The sequence below is a fragment of the Heterobasidion irregulare genome (assembly GCF_000320585.1).
Source record: "Heterobasidion irregulare TC 32-1 unplaced genomic scaffold scaffold_08, whole genome shotgun sequence".
Taxonomy (NCBI): domain Eukaryota; kingdom Fungi; phylum Basidiomycota; class Agaricomycetes; order Russulales; family Bondarzewiaceae; genus Heterobasidion; species Heterobasidion irregulare.
The window spans coordinates 2,133,730-2,150,523 of NW_009258204.1; the positions used below are offsets into that span (position 1 = coordinate 2,133,730).

General features: G+C 50.3%; 7 protein-coding genes across 7 annotated transcripts; 3 read left to right on the top strand and 4 right to left on the bottom strand.

Moving 5' to 3' along the window:
- Positions 1–3,447: 3,447 nt before the first annotated feature.
- HETIRDRAFT_172906 (uncharacterized protein) lies at positions 3,448–7,547 on the bottom strand (the record flags this gene model as incomplete). Its single annotated transcript, XM_009551284.1, has 10 exons — positions 3,448–5,495; positions 5,556–5,845; positions 5,907–6,134; positions 6,192–6,443; positions 6,498–6,769; positions 6,816–6,883; positions 6,934–7,013; positions 7,084–7,241; positions 7,305–7,455; positions 7,516–7,547. The coding sequence occupies 10 exons, from the start codon at positions 7,545–7,547 to the stop codon at positions 3,448–3,450; spliced, it is 3,579 nt and encodes a 1,192-aa protein (XP_009549579.1).
- A 790-nt stretch (positions 7,548–8,337) lies between these two features.
- HETIRDRAFT_435719 (uncharacterized protein) lies at positions 8,338–9,253 on the bottom strand. The gene is made up of 3 exons (XM_009551286.1): positions 9,050–9,253; positions 8,621–8,984; positions 8,338–8,560 (listed from the first exon to the last, which is right to left on the bottom strand). Exons 2-3 carry the CDS (start codon positions 8,746–8,748, stop codon positions 8,389–8,391), a joined length of 300 nt encoding a protein of 99 aa, XP_009549581.1. The 5' UTR covers positions 8,749–8,984; positions 9,050–9,253; the 3' UTR covers positions 8,338–8,388.
- On the bottom strand, positions 8,338–9,257 carry HETIRDRAFT_411039 (uncharacterized protein). The gene is made up of 3 exons (XM_009551287.1): positions 9,050–9,257; positions 8,621–8,984; positions 8,338–8,560 (listed from the first exon to the last, which is right to left on the bottom strand). The coding sequence occupies exon 2, from the start codon at positions 8,967–8,969 to the stop codon at positions 8,745–8,747; it is 225 nt and encodes a 74-aa protein (XP_009549582.1). The 5' UTR covers positions 8,970–8,984; positions 9,050–9,257; the 3' UTR covers positions 8,338–8,560; positions 8,621–8,744.
- Positions 8,338–11,001, bottom strand: HETIRDRAFT_441320 (uncharacterized protein). Its single transcript, XM_009551285.1, has 8 exons — positions 10,896–11,001; positions 10,626–10,813; positions 10,175–10,567; positions 9,683–10,104; positions 9,549–9,623; positions 9,050–9,473; positions 8,621–8,984; positions 8,338–8,560 (listed from the first exon to the last, which is right to left on the bottom strand). Exons 4-6 carry the CDS (start codon positions 9,698–9,700, stop codon positions 9,105–9,107), a joined length of 462 nt encoding a protein of 153 aa, XP_009549580.1. The 5' UTR covers positions 9,701–10,104; positions 10,175–10,567; positions 10,626–10,813; positions 10,896–11,001; the 3' UTR covers positions 8,338–8,560; positions 8,621–8,984; positions 9,050–9,104.
- On the top strand, positions 9,208–11,001 carry HETIRDRAFT_411040 (uncharacterized protein). Its single transcript, XM_009551288.1, has 6 exons — positions 9,208–9,473; positions 9,549–9,623; positions 9,683–10,104; positions 10,175–10,567; positions 10,626–10,813; positions 10,896–11,001. Exons 4-6 carry the CDS (start codon positions 10,395–10,397, stop codon positions 10,916–10,918), a joined length of 384 nt encoding a protein of 127 aa, XP_009549583.1. The 5' UTR covers positions 9,208–9,473; positions 9,549–9,623; positions 9,683–10,104; positions 10,175–10,394; the 3' UTR covers positions 10,919–11,001.
- A 147-nt stretch (positions 11,002–11,148) lies between these two features.
- On the top strand, positions 11,149–12,558 carry HETIRDRAFT_453779 (uncharacterized protein; the record flags this gene model as incomplete). The annotated part of the gene is made up of 3 exons (XM_009551289.1): positions 11,149–11,334; positions 11,865–11,979; positions 12,023–12,558. The coding sequence occupies 3 exons, from the start codon at positions 11,149–11,151 to the stop codon at positions 12,556–12,558; spliced, it is 837 nt and encodes a 278-aa protein (XP_009549584.1).
- A 2,435-nt stretch (positions 12,559–14,993) lies between these two features.
- HETIRDRAFT_453780 (uncharacterized protein) lies at positions 14,994–15,524 on the top strand (the record flags this gene model as incomplete). Its single annotated transcript, XM_009551290.1, has 3 exons — positions 14,994–15,074; positions 15,150–15,385; positions 15,437–15,524. 3 exons carry the CDS (start codon positions 14,994–14,996, stop codon positions 15,522–15,524), a joined length of 405 nt encoding a protein of 134 aa, XP_009549585.1.
- Between the last annotated feature and the right edge of the window lie 1,270 nt (positions 15,525–16,794).

The following is a 16,794-nucleotide window of genomic DNA, read 5'->3' on the forward strand; positions in this document are numbered from 1 at the left end:
CCTCATGACCTGAGGCATATATGAAGGTACATGCTAGGACTGCATCCTAACAAGTGCTGGGCACGTGGACAGAAGGGAAGGCATGTGACTTAGGACATGGTCATGAGCTATGCACATGACTTGGACTTGGGCTGACTACCATTTGCATGCTGACATATAAATGCTAATGATACTATGATCCCCTTCTTGTTATGGTTACAGATGTCGATCGTGATTGAGTTCCATTTGATATTGCTGCAGACAGACATTTGATATACTTACTATATATGGTTACATCAAAGAGCCACAGAGTACAAACAATGGCTGCGAATTACTTAGTGTTTAGAAGCACAGACCATATGTCCATTGATACGCTAGAGGTGGCTCTAAGTGCCAAGCACAACACCAAAACAATCTTTAATGCGGGGTGCTGGAGCTAGTATCTGATACACAAGGAATCATTAGTGAGGACTTTAGAAATAGATGGTGCACTTGAGAAGCAGCGAGGAGTGTGAGATTATAGCGCCCGAATGGTTTCGGGACTGCACCAAACACCGACCAAACATTTGGTTGGTCATGTTGGCAATTTGGTCAGTCGTGTTGGCAATTTGGTTGGTAACAAGGAGGTAGTGTCGCGGCTGACAACTATGTGCTTAAAGAGCCACATGGGACTCTGACAATATACGAGGGAGGACGAGGGGTATGGGTGGAAAGATGAGTACAAATGCGAACAAGGCCGAACGACAAAGATGACAAGTTTTCGGGTGTTGATGAAGATGATTTCGATGGTTGAGACGAGTGCAAATGAGCTCTGAACTGTAGGGTGCAAAAGCTGGTTTATTCCAGAGTTGTATGTAGGTTTTTATAGTAAACAGAGCCCCTAAGTAAAATATTAAACAAGAAAATGAGAGTAAATATCAAATAAGTGCCAAGCCTTAGTGATCAGAGAAGATAAGAAGGTAGGTGAGATGTCCATATGGGTTCCGAAGGTGATAAGGTAAAAGTTAATCAGCAATGGCGGAATCCCGAACATTTGGGATCTGTTGCCTAAGTGTAGGTTGATGGAACAGGCATTGGCAAACCAATGAAAATAAAGAAGAGGTATCGTACGACCAGGGTGGCCAAGTAATGGTGCAAGATCGCGTTTTGACTGACCATGTGGGAGCCGGAAAGATAAGCGATAAGGACCAACCGACTCATGGAGGACATCGGCTGATACAGAATACTGGCTCCGATCTCGTAAACACCTATCGTAACACTCCTGTGTGGTTATGGTAAGTACATAAAGTGTGGGCAAACTAACCCAAGTGCTGCCAAACATTCTTCGGTGGCTTGTCATTGGTTGGGCCAGAACTGACCATGTTCAGTAAAAGTCGGCGTCTTTGGTACTTGTCGAGCGCTGTTTAGTATCTCCCAAAGCTTCCTGAATACCTCCCTCGGACCCTAGCATGGGTGCATGCTCATCAGCATTTGACCGACCATGTGGAAGTTGGGAAGATAAGCAATAAGAACCAACCAACTCATGGAGGACATCAACCAATATGGACTACTGGCTCTGATCTCATCAACACTTATCATAACACTCCTATGTGGTCATGGTAAGTATGTAAAGTGTGGGTGAACTGACCCAAGTGCTACCAAATGTCCTTTGGTGGCTTGTCGTCGGTTGGGTAGGGACCAACCATATTCGGTAAAAGTTGGCATCTTCGGTACTTGTCTAGCGCTGTTTGGTATCTCTCCAGGGCTTCCTGAATACCTCCCTTGGACCCTAGCACAGGTGCATGCTCATCACCATCCTACTCTAAATAGCCTGTACTATATATAGGGAAGCTGAGCTTCTTAGAAGATCAGCTTGTTCACTTTGTATACATCTTGATCTCTACACTGCACCCGGTGTCTGGCCCCTTCAGCCCATGCTTTGTGAACTCTGCCAGATCCATAGAACCATACTTAGTCTGACAAAGCACTGGACTCGTCTCAAAGCTCTTATTATCCTCTACCACCCACAATATATCAAGGACTTGCTGCCTATTGAGTCATTTGTTAGGACCCCTCTGAAGTCATCTGTTGCATCAGAAAAGACTTGTTCATACCAGATGAACAATGACATTTGGTTAACCAGCACCTCCTCCATCTATTTGAGGACAAGCCTGAAGGTGATTGGTCGTCTTTATACATTGGGCTATCACTATCACGATTAGCCCAGGGAACCCTTCTTAGTGCAACAAGTGCACGTGATAAGCCTAGTGGCTTAACAGTACAGATATTATCTTTGGTCATCCACTCCCAGTGGATCACCCATTACTAGTTGAGTATTATGAGCCTGTTGCAGCGGGCATCCTTTCCTGCCTTACAAACTACTCACACACAGGCATGGAGCTCCTTGTCCTCTTGGTTGGAAGGAGACAAGCAGAGAAGCAAGAGTAGTTATTCTAAGAGAGATAACTTAGAGAATACTCATAAGATACATATACAGAATTCTCACACCCTTTCCTAAAGTAGTATAAAAGGCCCATAGAATAGGCTAACATTCTTTAGTCTATTCTCTTTGTTTTACTGTGGTCTTCAAACCACAGTCTTCATACTGTGCAGTCTTCCTATTGCACACACTTTGTTTTACTGTGGTCTTCAAACCAAAGTCTTTGTTCTCTCTGTATTCTCACATACAGAGCTTTATTTTAGGGTAGTCTTCACACTATTTTCCTCACCCCTATTGCCTATACTACAATACACATCTGGCTCCTGTGCTATGCGTACAGTCGAGACCATTGTTCCACTCTTCCTCCACGAGCGACCTAGGGAAGAACCTCCTACTCTTGGGGTTACCAAATGAGCAGTTCGTAACAGCATTAAATTGAGTAAAGAGTAGTGATAAGCAAGATATTCCATGCTTTTCATTGTGCTCACTATTGTCTTACAAGATAGCTAATAATCCTAGAACTGTCTCTGGTCATAGATAGTGATGTCTTGAGAGACATCTGCCTTGTCTTGCAAGACTTGACTAGAGTCACTATCCCATTTTGGAAAGGATTGAGCTTGGATTATCTACACAGACTGACACCAAGATATTGAGTCATCACTAGCTATCTCTAGACATTTCTAGCTCCAGTGGACCTAGCAAAAGCTAGGTCTCGGCAGTCAGATTCCTGATGTGGTCCCTCATAATGGCCCCCGAATTCAAAGGTTGCTGCTTGGTCAGCATCAGGGACTAGTTCGATGATGAGAGATCACCCTTCGTACCACGTACCTGCGCGCTACAATATAAATCTGCCAACTCCAGCGCGGTCCTTTGTTATCATGGTCTCATATTCTAGCTCGGTTATATGAATAATGTAGCAGGCTCAACATCTTATCCTTGTGCCCCTCGATTCAATACACGGTGCGGCATTTGCAAAATGTCCAAGCCATTATTTACATCATCACAATGAGTCTGAGGTGGATTAACCAAGCATCAGCTGCATACATACACTATACCTCAACGTTCTCGGAAATATGTCTGGGCGAGTTGTTTGTTAACCCAGTGGTAATTGGCCGTAAAGATGGAAAGGAATGAGGCTGCCATCCACTCGAAGACGAGTCAGTTAATCCTGCAAGATCCCACGTACTAAGAGCTCCATTCTCAGACCCCGCCACGACATGGAGTCCATCGGGCGAAACTGCAACGGATGCAATTCGCCCACCGTGGCCTTTCAATGGCTTTCCAATCACTTCTCCAGTCTTCATATCCCAAATTCGAATCGTCAAATCCCATGAACCCGAAACCATGAATTTCCCATCTGGAGAATGCGCGACGGATGCGACAGGCCCCTTGTGCCCTTCCAATACCTTCTTGACTTCACCTGTCATCGCATCCCAAACTCGGATTGTGTTATCGACCGAACCCGAGATGACATGCTTTCCATCTGGCGAGACCGCAACGGATGTGACGATTTGCTTGTGTCCTCGAAACGGGTTCCCTTTGGCTTTGCCTGTCTTCGCATCCCAAACTCGAATCGTTCCGTCTCCAGAGCTAGAAACGATTCTCTTTCCATCTGGGAGATATGCAACAGCGTAGACTGGTAATTCATGTCCTTGGAACGGGTTTCCAATAGAGTCGCCAGTTGACGCATCCCAGACTCGGATGGTTCTGTCATATGAACCTGCAACAACGTGCTTCCCGTCTGGAGAAAAGGCGACCGAGCGGATAGGATATTCTTGCCCTCGGAATAACTCCCTGACGAGTTTCCCGGTTTCCACATCCCAGATTAGAACTTTCCTATCTTGTCCGCCCGAAGCAATGTGTCTCTTGTCTGGAGAAAATGCGATGGTCCCAACAATTCCTTCGTGTCCTACGAATGGCTCCCCGATGGCTTCGCCAGTGACTGAATTCCAGACTCGGATTGTTCTATCATATGAACCAGAGGCTACGCGCGTCCCATCCGGCGAATACGCAACGCAGTGAATAGGCCCTTCGTGTCCTCGAAAGGGGTGAGCATACCAAATTCTAATACTGCCATCCAAACTCCCAGATATGAAGTGCTTTCCATCCGGTGAGAATGCGACAGAGGTCACTGAGCTGTTATGCCCTGCGAAGAGAGTGCCAATGGCTTTACCAGATCGGATATCTATCTCCCAGACTCGGATAGTCCGGTCCATGGAACCGGAAATGACATGCCTGCCATCAGTCGAGAACGATATCGAGGTGACTGAGTTGGAATGTCCTTCGAATGGCCTGCTAGAATACCCTGTTGCTATATCCCAGACACGTACAGTTCCATCCCCAGCACCTGACCCAAGGCGCTTCCCATCAGGAGAGAATGCAATGCAGTTGACGGAGCCAGTGTGACCTTCGAATGGTTGACTCATAGCCTTCCCTGTCTGTACATTCCAGACTCGGATCGTCCGACCTGAAGAACCTGAAGCGGCGAGAATTCCGTCGTGCGAAAATGCAAAGGAATCGATAGCTGTGAACTCCTCCAACGGCACTTCTCTAGTGCCCCCAGATGCTATATTCCGGGATCGCACAGTCTGATCTAAAGAAGCTGAAACCACAGATGAAGGGTCGTTCCTAGTAAACGCGACGCAGGTAACCCGGGTTTTGTGCTTTATTACTAAGTTTTCGGAAGTTTCGCCAGTCGTGATGTCCCAAACTTTGACCGTCCGATCTCCGGACCCAGAAACAATTTTCTTCCCATCGAGAGAAAAATCGATCGAGGTGACAGAGGCAGCATGTCCCGGTTTGATTTCCTGCTTCATACGGCCAGTGATCGCATCCCAGATTCGGATGGTTCCGTCCAGAAAACCCGAAGCGAGTATCCCATTCGAAGATATCACAAGAGTAGTGATCCCCAAAGCTGTCTGCAAGCGCAGTGATTCACTGAAATCAGTGGTCGGATCCATCTTCTGCAGAGCTGCCAGAATCACGGATCGAAATGGTTGGACCAATTCAATGGATTGATCATATCCAAGATTACGCCACGCTAATGATAAGGATTCAACGGCATTTGGACATTGACGGATGGCTGCGACACCCTCGTCTAATGGATGAATACTCAATATCTTGATCAACACCACGATTCTTCGCAGCAAAAACTTACCAGTGGATATAATTTGTTTTAAGCGTTTCGCTGGAAGTGGGTCTGTCGTTAAACCATCGATATCTCGAATAATCGACCGTGCAATATCGGATAGATCTGATTCCACCCATGACCAGAGGTTGTCGAAATCACTAGAGGCTGTTCTATCTGACTGGAAGAGACGGATCCAATTGTGAAGTGGGCCGTTGGTTGTTTGAAGAATCGCTTTCGGGCTGTAGCCATCAGAAAAGATCACCGATGGATGGATTTTCTGACCAGGTTGAATTCGGCGTCCTTTCCCTAGATGGAAGCTAAGAGACCATGTTTAAAGACGAAGCTCTGTGAATTGCGTAGGAGTGGAATATCACGCACGAGGTCATGGTGCTTTCTGCATCTTTGTAGGATAGCTGTTTGATAGGGAAGCATTCAAAAAGCTGCCAGACCCACGTAAGCGACTCGTTGATGACGCCCAATGTAGCCCACTCCAATTTTAGGTCAGTATCCTTCAAGCGGAGTCCAGCAGACTGCGCTTCTCGATACATCCATCGCAAAGGAGGCTTGCCACGGTCCATGTTGGGATTTGAGACGTTGCCACCGCCTCTGTTGATATCGAAGATTATTAGATGACGTGCAATGATAGCGGAGCACTCGACTGACATATCAGAATGTGTTCCAGCAAACCATACTTCTTTTGTATGTGCAAGAAGATCCGAGCGTTGTTCGGTATGCTTCCCTTCGACGAGTCGAGTCGATTGCCTCGCCACCCCACCCCACGCATACTCCGGAAGAAATTTGACGCGACGCTCGTCCAGCGCAAGAGCGTGGCGGAAGAAGCAGACGTGTTGCATTCCATCAGTTGTGCCAGGAAGATTTCTCTCTCGTATAACCCCCACAGACGACACAGTATCCCTTGGAAGTTGCGTTCAGATGGTAGTCAAAGATGGATCATGGTATGATACCTACCAAGCGCCCACAAAATGAACCCAAACATCTCTGGAAAATGTTTTCTTGAACATTTCAGCCATGTCCGGCGGTCGTGCGCCCTGATCAATGGTTGTTTGAATAGATATAGCATCTATGATATCTGACGATGCTTGCTGTTCCTTTTTTGATCCCAGATCGGCATAGAGCTCGTACGCGCTGTGGTAAAGGTCAAGCCTGGGACTACATAATCTACTCGACTGCATCACATACAATCGGATTTGGCCCTCGTTGCCTTCGTGGATTAGTCCCACCTAGACGGCAGCGTCAGTCAGATGATTTGGAAAGATAGGATGGCACCTTAAAAGTCCTTGCCTTGTCAATCATTGCAGACAGAGCACGGACTTGGTAGGCCCCTCGTGAGAAACCTAAACATAATGAGCAAGATGTCCGCGCGTGTTGCGATAAAGATTGCTACCGAACAAGAAAATACGATCTCCGTCGACATATTTATTCGAAAGCCATCGATATGCATCGATGACAATGTTTTCAAAATTCCTAGCGTGCGATAAAAGGTCAGTGGCAGAACCTATGGCAACGAGGGAGAACGATAAGAAATTTCATTCACCAAGCAATGGCGAGGTCAACCTTGTGATCTATTACTTGCTTCCAGTAGCTCCAGGATTTCCAGGAAGGTTTGGCGTATGTCCCGATCCCACTGTTGTAGAACGTGGCCTGCATATTGTCTTTGACCAGATTTCTATACAGCTCGATGACGTTGGTGTTCTAGAAAAAATAAAATGGTATCTGAACCCTGTTCTACGCAAAACAATTGAGGAATATTGGGACCTTTTGACCGAACTGATTCGACGTGCCATCAATGCAGACAACAAGGTTTCTTCCCATCGCATTACATTTGCATATGCTCCGCTTCTGCTCCATAGAGATTTGCGTCTCATGCATATCTGTGCGTGGTGAAACAAGCTCATATTCAATGCTCCTAAACATGAGTCTCAGGGGAACTGACTAACGGCTGGAAGAATAATGACCGAGCACTCACCTTCGTTGAGAGATCAAGATTGAATTCTCCATAATGCTGTGGTAGACTGAGGAATATCGGTCAAGATTTGTATGATGGACGACCGAATTGTGGAGCGTTGTGAAGACAAGCAACCGATAGCGACACTATATATCGTTTTGGAGAGATATTCAACGTGTACCTCATGTTTGATCGGAACCCAAGTTCTGACCAAAGGTCTATTTAGTATTTACGCATGAGTGATAACCGCCCATACGACAGCAACATGGAACCTCCTAACCTAAAAAGGGAAAATTGGCGAATAAGCACCGCATGTTTTCGATGCCACTTGGCCAGCTTCTCAGCTATCATGTACACCAACGCTCCCTCTCAACACACCTGCATGCATCCTGCCCACGGCCGAGCATACTTGAAGCTCGTCTGTACAGCGGGATCGATGGCCATGATTGATTCCATTCCAGAGACGCTAGGCCTAATATTGAGACAGTCATCCCCGTGCAAAAAAAAAGGCGTCACAAAAGGGTAGAGGCAGGTTGTCTACAACACCTTCACATGCGCGCATGATCTTGTCGATATCGCGCAAAGTGGACCAAAAATAGGGAGTCGACTAGGATCACCATGCACATAGTTGATCTGATATTCCTGCGCGTCTGAATGGCAAATGAGTCATGGGATAGCGGAATACAATTCCGAGCAGATCACATCCACTCCCATTGGCCAAATCACCGCGCCGGCCCTTTCTCTCCAGGTGTGACTATGCCAATTCGAGCAAGAATTGTGTGCCACCCACTATCTGAGCTTGATGATCTCGGAATTGGAGCGGAATGTGCGTGAGCAGACCGTGGTGAGCATGTGTCGCAAGTCATTGTCCGTGCAGCCAAACAAGTGTAAGTACTAGTGGTCATCCAACACGCACCACGACCAAGCACGGGTAACGATCGTAGGAAACGAAAAGTGCGTGTGTTTACGATCATCCAGGAAACGGCACGGAGGGAATTGCAGCAGAGCGTGATGGACTCTTGCGCGAGGTCGTCGAAGATCGTAAGGCGCGAAAGACACGGTGCATCTATGCACATGCGCCTGAAGCATGAGCGTGAATTTGAGATGGTGAGAGGACAAAAAACACCTGAATAAAATGACGGAGTTACGAGAGCACGAGCGCTTTCGTGTCGACATCGGGTGCCACAGTGCTCGAGGCTGACACGTTGACGGACCGCGAATGAATCGGAGCAAAGACGGTCCAAGAAACATCATCTGCAGCAACTAGCTGATATGCAGCATACTAATGACGCCCGCGAGCCTCCCACATCGCTAGGCAAGCCATCATCCTTGTATGGTTTATCTCTGTTATCAGAACCGGTAACGAGGGCGCGAAGAAGCATGAGCGATTGAAGGATAAGGCAGACATCGCAGAGCGCGAAGATGGGCCGCTTGTGGAGGGTGCGCGAGTGCAATCCATCGGAGGGGCGTTTCATCTCGATATTAGTTTCCTAATTCAGCGAGAAAAAATAGCAAGGTCAGCGGACTGCTTGGAAGCACCGAGATCGTCACTCACTGTTCATGAATCTGTATGTGCGATCGCCTCGTGGTACCACTGCGTTGGTATCGGATTATATGAAATGGCGTCCCAATCTCACGACAATCGTCCGTTCTATTCCCACTGGCGGATGCGTTGCAACTTCAATCGCCACCCACTTCATCTTAACTAGGCCGCGCTGCACATTGCTTCCTCGAGGTTGAGCATATGCCAGCATGATGCAAAAGGTCCACATAAAGCGTGGCCTCTGAGATCCTGGCTTCGATAGACCCGAATACATCACGGTGGAAGATGACAGCCTCCCTCGACTTCCACCTCTTGAGCAAAGCGGACGAATACGAGCCAGCTCGCGTAGAACTGCTCGAGACGGCAGAACTCGAAAGCCATGGAACGCTGTGGGAAATGACCATGTCTCACCAATCCGACCGCTTATATTTATATTCTACAAAAGAACGGATGGGGTTTTGAGGAGATATAAGCTAAGAGGATCAAACACACGAAAGAACACCTGCTTCACCTGAGGAACAAGTCGACCTATCAAAATACCGGGCCGAGATGGGTACAGCAAGTCAATCCACTGCTGAGCAGGGCGCTGTGTGCAAAGTAAGTCCGTGAGAGATCGGCATCCTAGAGGTCGAGTCAAAAACATACTACGGAAAGCGAACTCATAGATCCCCTGTACTGCAGGGAGAAAGGGAAGAGGAAAAAGACGAGGAAGAGTAAAATCAAGACAGAATATGGCAGTACTCGTCGCCGATCGGCATGCGCTCACAATGAACCCGACCAATCTCGTAGACGCACGCTCGACGCTCGCGTGCATAGTCACGTGAATGCTGCAGCCCCGATCTCTCAGCGCTCCTCCTTGCCCCCTCCCCCCCGCGCTATCATCTGGATGTGGCCCCGGTTCTGCTGTCCCCAGAGTGTTTAATCGTTGAAAAGGCGATGCGGCTGATGAGCAGCGCTGAGCGAATGATCACGAATGAGAAAAAAACATCTCGTGCGAAGCTGCTATGGGTCGCACGCCGTGGACAGACCCCGATGCTCATAGTAAGTCTGGTGGAGGCAGCGGGAAACTGTGAGACCATTGATCAGATCAAGAAAAAAAATCTGAACGAGGGTATAAAGGTGCGCGGGCACACGAACCGTCATGAATCAAGTGTCGCGGTGCTCGGGACTGACGAGCGGCACCTAATTCTGGACGCCAATCGGCTGGTATTGGCATTCGCGCTCCTTCTCCCACGATCCTATCATGGGCGTACACGCGGCTGCTAAGGAAGATGAAAGTATATCAACTCCATTCCATGATTACGAGGAGTGAAAAGATAAAGCAAATATACCAAATTCGGTAGAGTTGTGAATTGTTATGGAGAAAATAAAGAAAGAAGAATCACGAACAAAACGCAACAAACAAACATCCATCGGCCTCAAAGCCGGGCGTACAGCCGGACAAAACAAGGTAGCAGCGAGAGGACGAGGGAAACACGCCTGTTCGGTAGCACTGTTACAACGAGATCTCCAGGCGGTGAGTGATCCTTTCTTGAGCAGGGGAGGGGTAAACAAAAGAAGAAAAGAAAAAGAGGACCGAACGGCGCACCTTCTTACTGAGCCGCGACGTCCTGGGCGAGTGCGCACGTCGAGCCAACGGGGTATCTCTCGACGAGCGTCGTTGCGCACGCAAGGCACCACCCGAACCGCAAGAGGTTGATCTCTGCTGCCGTGTAATGGCGGAATCACTTGGGCATCGAGAAGGGGACAATCAGTACGTGCGACGATGGGACATGGCTGTGCGGGTAGTGGAATTCAATCGGTACGCAGTATGGACTGTGCAAGGTAGAGAGGAAGCAAGGAGAGAAGATGGACGTACGTTGGCCGATGGACGTGTGTTGACCTTCAGGAACACGACAGTCCATTGAAAGTTTCGATGACGAGAGCTTCGCATGGGCGGTACAGGTCGTATGATCTACGTCTGCAGAGTAGCCGAGGCACGAGTGCGTCGTACAGCTCGAGGAAAGCGTCCCGATATGATGAGAAGCCTGCCAGCCATCCATGGATGCGCGGCGGCAAAGTGTCAAGATATCGAGAAACAATGGACGAATCAGAGGAAGGAGGCCTAGAAAATGGGGATAGAAGAGAAGGACATGCACCCGTTCTGCCATCTCTTCCACGATCGCTTCACAAAACCTGCCCTCCTCCATGAGCCTCCACCGAATCCACTCTTACATGATTTTCACCTCCTGCTCGATCTACGTCTCTCCGAGCCGATCGCGGAAGTGCCACGCTGGAACCGCAAGGTGCACGCGGAGGTGAAGCTCCCAAATTTAAGTGACAGCACAGCCATGCGAGGGCCACCGGTCGCAAGACTGATCTAGGATGCGGAGAGGCAGATCTGAGGAGAGCGGGGCCGAGGTGGGCAGGCGGACGGAGGAGTGCACTGGGGTCGACGCGCGCGACGGAAGGAGTTTGGCGGGCCAGGTGATATGTCAGGGTTGGCAGTCTCCGCTCTGGGAGAGCTGGCATCAGGGAAGCGCAAGATGAGCGATTGAAACCTGGAACAAATGCAAGCACGAAACACAACGAAGCACTCTGCTCCTCAGCTATACCTCGGCCCCAGTAAGTCCAAACGCCTGATATGGCCCGAGAGCAATCGTATCCCAAGGCGCAGATCTCGATGTCCGCCTGGGTACCCCGCACTCACCTTCGCAAGCCATCGTCGCGGCCACCACCTCGCTCGTCAAAGTTGGAGTGTGGAGGAGTGTGACGCGACGTTGCTTCCCTGTGCTTTTCCCCTTCGTTCCTCTCCGACACGCTGATCGCCGACGTGCTCGCGCCCCAGGCACCTCCTGTCGCCCTTGCCCACACCAGGACCAGTACCCACGGTGGTACTGGCTCGGGGCTGAAAACGATGGTAATATTGGATGCGCCCGAACACGGCCGCGGCCCAGTGTGGGGTACGTGGACGTCCGTTTTGGGTGTACTGACGACTGCGTCAAGAATGGGACCGCCGCGCAGATCCCCCACGATCCAGAACAGGTCCCTCACTTCCCGATGTGCCCGGACGCCCGCTGCGTCCGCCGTGTGCCCTCCCAGCGCGACGCCGGCTCAGACGACGCGACACCCGGTCCTGCGCCATCGTCGATCCCCTCGCCACGCTCGAGTGGATCGCTCCCCCTCGCCCACTTACAGCACTCCGCGCGCTTATCGCTCTCCATCCCCAGCCTGCGTCACCATTTCTCTCTCCCGTGCTCGCCGGAATACATCGTCCTGTCTACTACCACATCGCGACCCCAGAGCAATACGGCCAACACGACCTGTCCCCCGTCCTCCTCCAGCTCCCCGCCCTCCAGCTCGAGGTCCCCCCGCTCGCAAGCGCCAAGCGCGGCCCCATCAGCGGTCACCAGGTCCATCCACCCTTTTCCCGTGCGACTCTCCATCCTGCTCAGGCGTGTCGTTCTTCGTTACCCAGGCTTCCCTTCTCATCCCACGCACTCGCGTCCGACAGCTCGGGATCACACACTCCGACCGCGTAACTAGTCTCGCCGTCACTTGATTGGCCGTGCCCGACAGCGAATATGCACTTTAAGCTTGTCCATCATTCCGCAAAGACTCGGCCCTGCGAGGGCCCACGCCAGTTGCGCAGGAAGTGCTGGACTACAGTGGTTGTTAATATCAAGGCAAGGCTCATGAAATAGCAGAGGGAGACGCCAACGTGAACGCGTGGACTGCTCCTACTTGTCATACTGGACGTTTACATTCTTACATGCCAGTCGGCGTGCGCGCGGTCTGCGCAGCACACACTCTCTCAATCCCCGATCGCCCCATCCTGCAAGAGCCCCTCTTCGGCTTCGAACCGGTTCGTATCTGAAACACAGCTCTCATCCTTGCCATCGAATCGTTTGGATACCTCCAGATCAGGGTCCGGGCTAAGTACAAGTTAAGGAGACACAAAAGCCTTCGTATTCGCGTGGCATTCAGTGTCCCTCAGGCCTCAAGTGCGTTCCGCGTCTCCGTTTCCTCCTTCAGGATGTATTGTATCGCAAAACACATAGCCGCCGGCCTATCTCTCGCCAAGCTCAATGCGGGGCGCAGAAGCGGCGCCTCAGGTCATATCTATGCGACGACGAGGAGCGGTGGGCAAGTGTGAAGGCCAGAGCGTGTAGAGTCGGGCGCGCAACACGGCAGGGCTATGAGGTCGTGAAAGTGGCAAATGAGCGGCATCTCAAGCGTCAGCGTGCGCGATCAGATTCTGCGTGCCCATGGAGGTATATATGCGCTTGAATTTGTGCGGGGACAGAGGAAATAGAGTAGGTACGTCTATCGTGAATACAGGTCAGAATCTTATTTCAAGACATCGATGTTTGGCTGCCCCGACTCTCGTTGCACGAGGCAGCAGATGCAATCGGCTCTTGCCTAGATGGCAGACACCTTCCGATGATCATCTCCTTGTTGCGTAACAGGTATCAATTAGGAGAGGAGGCAGGAAATGATCATGGAATACGCGTCGTTGCATTACCTCTTCTCGGACTCTCCTTCCTGAATGTGTCTCTACTGCGTGGTCGTCGAGACGACGCATTCGCACAGCAAGGTGGATTTGATCGTTGTCCGTAGAACAGTTTCCAACGCTCGAAGATGCGAGGAGCTCGGCGATGTGGGCTTGTGATGCGAGATGTCTAGTGAGGGCCCTCTTCAACGTGCCATGACACATCAGCCATCGACGTTGACGTCGACGATGACTCCGAGTGAGAGGGAAGCGCTGTGAAAGGCGGCGACACCTTCTCGGGCTGCTCTGAATCGGGCAGTCCTTGTTCCTCGAACAACATTTCCCAGGGTCGTCATCAACGCATCAGCCTCCACGACGCGAGCAGGAAGGGTCGTCCTCCCTCGTCACTTCACTTTGGCCGTCTTTGTGTCATCGGCTTGTGCTCTTCTAACCCTTCCGGACCGGTCATCATCAGCGTGCAAGCCGCTCCCTTTCGCTTGCACCGGCCGTCCCCTGATCCATGCCTCCACTGTGCGATGCACGCTCGTCTGTCCTGGCACCGCTTTCTCTATGCCTCAAGCAGCCTCCACGTTCATCGTGTAGACCAACGATCGACACTTCGTGACTGCAAATGAATCTTCAGGCCATTCTCTGTGAGAACAGACTCACGTAGCTGTCGTCAAAGAAAAGGCCTCTTCTGCGAGCGCCGACGAGGCCCTCTCTGTTCGTTGGGTGCTCATTGGCTTTCTACAACTCTCTGCCGACCCCGACACACACTACGTGCTAGCATGCGCCGATACTAGTCCGATACTCTCCTTCCTCTAAACACAATCGTCGATGATCATTATGAAGCCCTTTCGCTAGGGCTCATTCGCACGCACAAAGTGCACGAGCCTCAGAACATACCACGAGCCATAACTTTTTCTGCTCATTCCCTGCTATATTGGAAGTAGACGGTGAGATGTCCACGTTCGGTGAGGGCAGTCGTGAACCCATGACCATCAGACGCACCTCGATTCCTGGCTTGAGGAGCGCTGGATTGTGCTGGGATACCGAGCTGATGACCGCCGCATGACACGTGATGAAGGAGAGCACATACCATCAATCTTCCCTGCTCATCTCAGATCTCTGGCTTGACCCTAGCCGCGCTCCCTGTCATCTTCTCAAGAACCGTCGTCTTCCCAGCGTTCCGTCTATCCACGATTAACACCCGAGAACGCGGGCACAATTCTCTGATCTCCTTCGGCGAGACGTCCATGATGGGGTGTGACACAAAATAACAAGGGAGGCTGGGGTTGGGGAACGCCTGCGGATGGGACGTAGGACAGTTCGGTATCAACGTGTGTCGCAACCGTTTCTGCCTGTCATCACGCATTTATTTATAGCTCGAGCGCTCTTCAATCATCACCGCCTTGTTGATTGCAAAATCAGGAACCACTTTACACTTCACGACTTCAGAACACCAGTACTGGACTCCACTCTATCATGTCTCAAAATCAAACCAGATTCGAGCAGGAGCTCAAGTCTACTGTCGACGAGATCCTACAGACCTGTCCCAAGAGAGCGGTTTTGGGAAATCTCGTCTAATCAACGCGATCTTTGGGGCTGAGCATACGGTGAGAAACTCAGAGCTGCTCACAGGACAGCTACGTTCGTTGCCGTATACTGAATTACACACTCGAGGTCGTGGAGCATGGTCGCACAGCTGTCGTATCCGACATCGAAGATGAGACAACTTCTCCCCAAGACCCACGTCTCATCCTGCACGACTCGCAGGGGTCCTCCCATGGTGATGCTGGGACCTTGGAGCTTGTTTTGAATTTTATCTACAAGCGCAGCCGAATGACGGATATCAAGGACAAACTACACGCAATCCGGTTTGAGAGTCGGGCTCCGTCCCTCCATGCTGCCCGTTGATGCGGTTTCAGGCTTTGCACCGCAGTCCCTACGTACGGCGGCAGTCTTCTCGAAATCGCCGACGAAATGATCATCCAGCTCAAAGCTCGTGGTAGTTAGCCTTTGTTCATGTAATTCTGACTGAATTCGAATAACAGTGCGGCATAGTTCCCATCTTTGCGGTGTTCAATGAGTACGACACATTGGTGGAAAGTCTCATACCTCCCGTCCCCGACGAAGATTTGCATGGTGACATCCACTCAGCAGAAGAGCGTGGACTTGAAGATAGATGCTTCGATCGAGTGAGTGCTTTGTACATGCGCGTAATCACATCGTTCCTGACAAGTGGATGCCCTCTCCATAGGGTCGGAAAGCGAAGTGAGTATTCCCTTGTGTTGTCCTTTCTTCATGATAACCTTTTGAGAAGGGTACTGGTGAGGACTCTCGACGAGCTTCCAGGTTTTAGGAAGATCGCTGGACAAGTGGCTCAAAGTGGTTCATCGGGACATCGTACAGTAAATACTCTAACCTGCATATCCTCACTGCCTAATTTACGCAAAGGATCTGGGGGCTATATGATCCTGAGATGGTGTGTAGCTAGTAGCACGAGTCGATATATCTTCCTCGCTCATCAATGAACGCACAGATTCTTACGGGTGCAGGCTAAGGCGATGTCCGAGCTCCAGATACATCTCGTGGACGATCGAAGTAGAATTTTCCAAAAATTATACTATATTTATCCATGATGAACTTTCCGATGGTTCCCATGCTCAAGCTTTTACAGGTCTTTGAGTGGGATCGCCGGTGCCGCAGCCATTATCTCTGGAGTCGTTCCTCCTGCTGCTTCTTTCGCGATCCCCGATGCAGTGAGCATTGTAGATTCAGCGTGGGTATACAAAGCTTTCGAAGTGACGTACGTTTCGAATTGCGTCCATCTAATGGCATTCAAGGCATGTTGATTACTCTGCATTTACTACTGACCGAATATCTTGCGAGGCATGATGGGCTATATCGTGGACCTCACGATTATCATGCAGAGCCTCTTCCTTCTAATGCAGACTCGCAAAGAAATTGACAGGCCTGCGTCTCCCGTGACAAACAAGCTGTTCAATCTTGCGTTGCAGGCGTGCACCTACAATTCGGAGCATTCGCCGCATAAGGTGCATGACGAGATTCGATCCGTTGCGACCCGAGTGAAGGCCCTTTTCCAAAAACGGGGAAGTGATAGCCGATGTGGAGAGAATCATCAAAGACCATCGGTTTGTGCCGTCAGAGGTTTCGATGGCGGAGGCCAGGGAGAGTTCAGCTTCGTCAAGCTCAATTTGAATGAACTCATTGGAATACTTCGTAGGAAACTTCCTTCTTGTACTGTTCGTACCATGTACTGTAT

Coding starts and splice junctions, on each gene's coding strand:
- HETIRDRAFT_435719 (XM_009551286.1), bottom strand. CDS start 8,748: ATGATGTTTCTTGGACCGTCTTTGCTCCGATTCATTCGCGGTCCGTCA. Junction 8,561..8,620: donor AACTCCGTCATTTTATTCAG/GTGTTTTTTGTC, acceptor GCATGTGCATAG/ATGCACCGTGTCTTTCGCGC.
- HETIRDRAFT_411039 (XM_009551287.1), bottom strand. CDS start 8,969: ATGAAACGCCCCTCCGATGGATTGCACTCGCGCACCCTCCACAAGCGG.
- HETIRDRAFT_441320 (XM_009551285.1), bottom strand. Junction 9,474..9,548: donor TAGGTCGACTTGTTCCTCAG/GTGAAGCAGGTG, acceptor GTTCTTTTGTAG/AATATAAATATAAGCGGTCG.
- HETIRDRAFT_411040 (XM_009551288.1), top strand. CDS start 10,395: ATGGAGAAAATAAAGAAAGAAGAATCACGAACAAAACGCAACAAACAA. Junction 10,568..10,625: donor CAGGCGGTGAGTGATCCTTT/CTTGAGCAGGGG, acceptor CGAACGGCGCAC/CTTCTTACTGAGCCGCGACG. Junction 10,814..10,895: donor CGTGCGACGATGGGACATGG/CTGTGCGGGTAG, acceptor AGATGGACGTAC/GTTGGCCGATGGACGTGTGT.